Source organism: Oryzias melastigma, linkage group LG1 (genome assembly GCF_002922805.2).
Source record: "Oryzias melastigma strain HK-1 linkage group LG1, ASM292280v2, whole genome shotgun sequence".
NCBI classification, from domain to species: domain Eukaryota; kingdom Metazoa; phylum Chordata; class Actinopteri; order Beloniformes; family Adrianichthyidae; genus Oryzias; species Oryzias melastigma.
Window position 1 is genome coordinate 32418976 of NC_050512.1, and position 5442 is coordinate 32424417.

General features: G+C 39.0%; 1 protein-coding gene across 1 annotated transcript in view; it reads left to right on the forward strand.

The window, feature by feature from the left end:
• Positions 1-1066: 1066 nt before the first annotated feature.
• Positions 1067-5442, forward strand: part of LOC112157407 (sterile alpha motif domain-containing protein 9) — a gene marked incomplete at its 5' end in the record, with an annotated part of 22673 nt that continues 18297 nt past the window's right edge. Inside the window, 1 exon segment of the mRNA XM_024290111.2 lies at positions 1067-1078. Coding sequence (XP_024145879.1) covers positions 1067-1078 — 12 coding nt within the window.

Below are 5442 nucleotides of genomic sequence, written 5' to 3' on the forward strand. Positions count from 1 at the left end.
GGCGACAGAGGGGGCGACAGAGGGGGCGACAGGGGGGCGACAGAGGGGCGACTCAAACGGCTTTTTTGTACAATAAAACATAATATTAAGCAATAAGGTGTATTTTATTTAGAATACTTGAGTATAAGTATAGCAACTATATCACAGAGCATGTATTTGTAGATAGAATACTAACCCAATACTTCTTGAGAATGAAGTGGAACATTTGAAGTCCTCAAATATAAATATTTTATAAAAAGTAAACTTCTTTACCGCCTCACTTTCTTAGACTTACACAGACGACTTTTTGCTGAGGGAAAAATCTGTGAGTTTCTGGAGTGGATAAAGAGTCGGAGCTCATGCATTGAATGTTTTGTTTCTTTGAAATGAAAACGTTTTTCAGTCAAAGTTATTCAAAGTGTGAAAGGGTGAATGTTCTCTTGGGGACCGTCCGGTCCTCTTTTGGTCCCTTTGGTTGTGGGGGGTGGGGCACTGAGCGGCTGTCGTCCAGGTAACCATCCAGGTGTTTGGGTTCTGCTTTATTGAAGATGAGGATGAGCAGCTTCCTTCAGGCTGCAGCATCACCTACTGGTGACCTCTGTTACTGCAGACAGACTGACTGGTTTAGTCACTGCTGCTACCAGATCTGTACTGGAAACGTCATCACAACTACAACAGACAAACTTTATGGAAAGAATGCACACTTCTCATAAGTTGTAATATTGACTGAATTTGAACATACATTTGCCTTCCATACTCCATTCCATGAAAGAAACACAGACTGAAACATAAAATGGAAATGAATCTATAGATTTCATTTTCACAAATCAGAATTTTCTTCATTGCAACGTTTTCTCCAGTCATATTTAAACATATAAACGTATTTACCATTTCTAACAATGTAAACAAAATCTTTAAACTATAGATATATATGAAATCCATCTATGAATGTTTTCAATTCACTCTATTATGAATCTGTGTTCCGTCTTTCCATAAAAAAAAAACAAGTTCCCATGTGACACACCTATGCGACCATGCGCATGCGCAGTCGTCGCTCTGATCCCAAAGTTTTGGATTGAGGCTTCAGAGGAAAAAGAAGGTTAGTGTTCTGATCTTGTCGGGGTTTGATCTAAACGCTGCGGGACGCAGGAACGTTCCCGCGGGAAAGACGGGTCGATGCTAAAGAGACATTTATAGGAAATCGGTTTCTGCGGACGTGAGTTTCGTTTTTGTTTCGTGATGCGTTCAGGTTCCGTCATCGCCGTTTCCCTCCGTGAGCTTCAGTGTTCTGCTGAGAGCAGATATGGAGCGTTTGAGGCTGAAGGGCTTCAGTCCTCTGAGCTTCGGCCTCTTCGGACTGAACCGAACCGAGAACAGAATCTGCTCCAGAGAACAGAACAGTTCTGGTTCTGAGAGTTCGATTATCACAAAAAGCTAATGTTAGCTGGGAGAGGCCGGATTCTTTTGGAGAGAAAATAGATTTACTCCGATTTGTGCGTGCGTATTCTTGATTTGTAACTCATATGCGTAAGTAAAAAAATAAAAATACAATTTACACATGCACACATTAAAATTTCAACAGCTTGAAACTAATTACACGCAAAAAAAACTCAGAAATCACCTCTTATGCACACAGAAAACCTTATTTACACACGGATTCCATCGTGAGACTCTTCACGTCTCATTGATAAATCCATGATTGATACATTCAAGTAGAATTAGAATGCTGGGTCATCAGACTTTTCTCATCAGCCGTTTTAAACTTAGATTGTGAATAATATCTGGTGAAACTTGAAATTTTCCTACTTTCTTAAGCAGATATTCCCAATAATTAATATAAAAAAGTCTAAATAAACGTTTTTAAAACACATCACTTTTAAAAATGAATATATCTCCCAGAACTGATGCTTCCTCTCTACAGCCCCGCCGTGCGTAAGAGGTGATTCTGTGTACTTTTAAAGATTTTTGTGTGTAATAAGTTTCAAGCTGTTGTAATTTTGATTTGTGCATGTGTAAATTGTATTTTGTATTTTTTTAAATGTTGTATTTCTTTACTTATGAACAAAACATATTATATGAGTTACAAATCAAAAATATGCACCCACAAATCCAAAGTTATGCACAAATCAAGAATCATGCACCCACAAATCGGAGTAAGTCTATTTTCTCCCCATAAGAGTCTGGACTCAGCTGTTGATTTTTGTTGATAAAGAAGAAAAAATCCAGTAAAAGAAAAATATATTTTCTGTTTGTAGTTTAAATGTCAAATGAATATTAAATATCTACATCATATCCATTTAGGTAAAACTCTGACTGTATCGTGTCACCACAAAGTTGGTTGAATCTTTAATGCATCGACTGTTGGACAGACCATGTCTGGAAAAGTGTATTGAGAGGAAATGGCAGAGATTGTACTGATGACATGGAACTTGTTTGACTTCATTTCCGGCGTTTCATAGGTGTGGCTTTAACATCAAATTTATTCAAAGGTTCTCCCGTCTGCTTTTATGTCATCAAACTAACTTAAAAAAACGTTTCTTGTGTTTAATAAAGAGACCTTCTGCTCAAAGTCACTGAAAAGACAAAACGTGTATTTGAGATGTACAGAGAAAATGTTCCGATTGGAACGACTTTCTGCCACATTGATGATTGAAATGAGCTTTGCTGTCGATCCTTCCTGGAGCTGCTGCTTGTTCCTCTCCCTTAGCAGGAATGCTGCTGTTACAGGTTCAGGTGCAGCCAGCACTATAACAAAAGAATAGTGTTTGTGACATAAAACACTCATTCTGTTTCCAGGTGGAGTGCCACAGTGAGTTGGTCCTACCTGTGTGCACCAGCTGCTCACCTGCATAACCAAGAAGCAGGTTTAACTAATTCAAAAGTGTTCAAAACTGAATTCAGAATTCACTGACCCAGAGTTTGTAAACTCAGAGTTTTCAGTTACTTATGCATGAATCATATTACATGAGTTACAAATCAAGAATACACACTCACAAATCAGAGTGAGTCTATTTTCTCTCCATACCAGTTCCTTTCAAAATAAAAGACACCCTGTCACATATGATCATTTTCATGAAGCACAAGTAGTAGTGATTGTAATGTCAGCAGTAATTAAATAAACATAGTTAATTTCACTGTTGTTGTTGCATCTCTGCCAGAAATGTAACTCTAAGAAACCAAAATGAAATCCGAGCTAATCAAGTGACCTCTGCCATATTATTGAAATGCATTTAAAATTCTGATTTTTTTCAAAAATAGAAAATTTACTGAATAATCTGATGCACCTTAATACTGGTTATGTTTACTGATGCACAAAAATGTGTCAAAATGTTGTAGTTCATCTTGTGACGCGCTTTGTTCTTTAGCTTTGAGTTAGTTTACTTTTACTACTTTCTTACTTTATAGCTATTTGTTTTTAACAAATTAAAAAAATGTTTTTCTGGAATAAAAGAGCCACATGCGGTCCTGGAGCCGCAGGTTACAGACTCCTGGCGTAGAGGCGGTGTGTCCTGCCCCCACTGTGGATCAGCTGATCAACGTCCATCAGTTGATGTGATGGGGTGCAGCTGTACTAGAATCCCCGGGTCGTGCCTCCCTCTCTCATATCCCGACTCACCACACAGGGTGGGAGGATTGTGTGCAGGCTCTAGCATACAGTCATTGGTGGTTTTTAGGGTTTGTGTCTCTCTGTCTTAACAACAGCATTGTTAAATTATTACAGATTTCTGTTTGGTGATGTATTCGTCTCATCTTTCACTGTCAGAGAGTCCTGTAATCACTTCAGTTTTTATTGTTTCTGGTGGTTCTGCTCGGCAATGTGGGGAAACCATGATGCCACACCAGGTCATATCAAACAGAAACAACGGGTCCAAACAATCAAGTTATTATGCGTATTGGGACTGCCACGATTAGTCAGCAAATCGATGATTATTAAAGTTATCCACGACTAATTTAACAGTCGTTTAGTCATTACTTGATATTCTATGGAGTCAGATTGTAGTAAAGTTTAAAGTTATAATCTTTTCTGATAACTTTTTGGACTGATTTGGCATTTATGAAGGTTTTTTAGGGTATTTTGGAGTTTAGCTAATGTTTCAGCTACATGCTAGCTGTTTTGGCTAACATGGGCTTTTTCAGTTTTTTCGGCTAATTTTGCATTGAACTAATATTTTAGCTGGCATCAGCTTCAGCAATTATAGCTGTCAACTTCAGTGTTTTTAGCTATCAATTTCAGCATCTTCAGCTATTAGCTTCTTCAACAGTCAAATTCAGATTCCAGCATTCACACTAGCATTATCACAGGTAATGCTATATATCTAGTTTTTAGTTAGTTTAAAGCTAATGACGGTTGAGAATAGTGTTTTACATCTAGTTTAAGTATGATCTGATTAATCAACTAATCTGAAAAAATAATCGGTGATTAGTCGACTATTAAAATAATTGTTTGTGGAAGCACTAATTTGATTAGCACTTGTAAAAGCCTGGGTATAAAGATGAGTTAAAATCTCAGAGGGATCTGGCAGATCTCAGAGAAAGAAAGGAGATCTTTTCAGCTGCTGCTCCTAAACTCTGGAATGGCAAGTCGAGTCCTGAGGTCTGAAGATCAAATGCTTTTAAGACCTGAGGACTCGATGTAGACGATGAAAATGTTCAGAAAGATACTGAGGTGCCGGACCATTCAAACACTTCAAAACCAGGAGTAAAATTTTCAAACGATTCTTAAAGACATAGCAGCTGATGAAGAAATAAGCAGAATAACTTTTTTTAGTCCTCCATGTGCAATTCAGTTTAGGCAGCTCTCCAGGATAAAACAAGTTAAAAAAGACATTACTGTAACAACAATGTGTGTAGATATGTTCCTACTATGATTAAGGTTTATAGCATTTGGAATAAAATAAGGTTGTTTTTCTTGCTGGTAGAATAAAATAAACGCTCTGAGGCTGCATTTAAAAACCGTAGAACAGGAAATATTGACATTCACAGATGTATTCATTCATCTTCTTGTTCGCTTCTTCCCTTTCGGGGTCGCGGGGTGCCGGAGCCTAACCCGGCTGCTGATGGGCGAAGGCGGGGTACACCCTGGACAGGTCTCCAGTCTGTCTCAGGGCCTCATTCACACACCCATTCACTCTCACATTCACACCTAGAGGCAATTTAGAGTCACCAATTAACCTATGAAGCATGTTTTTGGACGGTGGGAGGAAGCCGGAGTCCCCGGTGAAAACCCACACATGCACGGGGAGAACATGCAAACTCCACACAGAAAGGTCCCAGCCGGGAGTCGAACCGGGGCCTTCTCGCTGTGAGGCAAGAGCGCTAACCACTGCGCCACCATGCAGCCCATCCACAGATCTAACCAAGCTGAAATATTTAGTTGTGAATGCAGTGGCGGGCCGTGCATTTCACACCTAGGCCTTCAGTAGTGCTCCATCTGAATCAATCCAACCCTCATTAACTATTTTA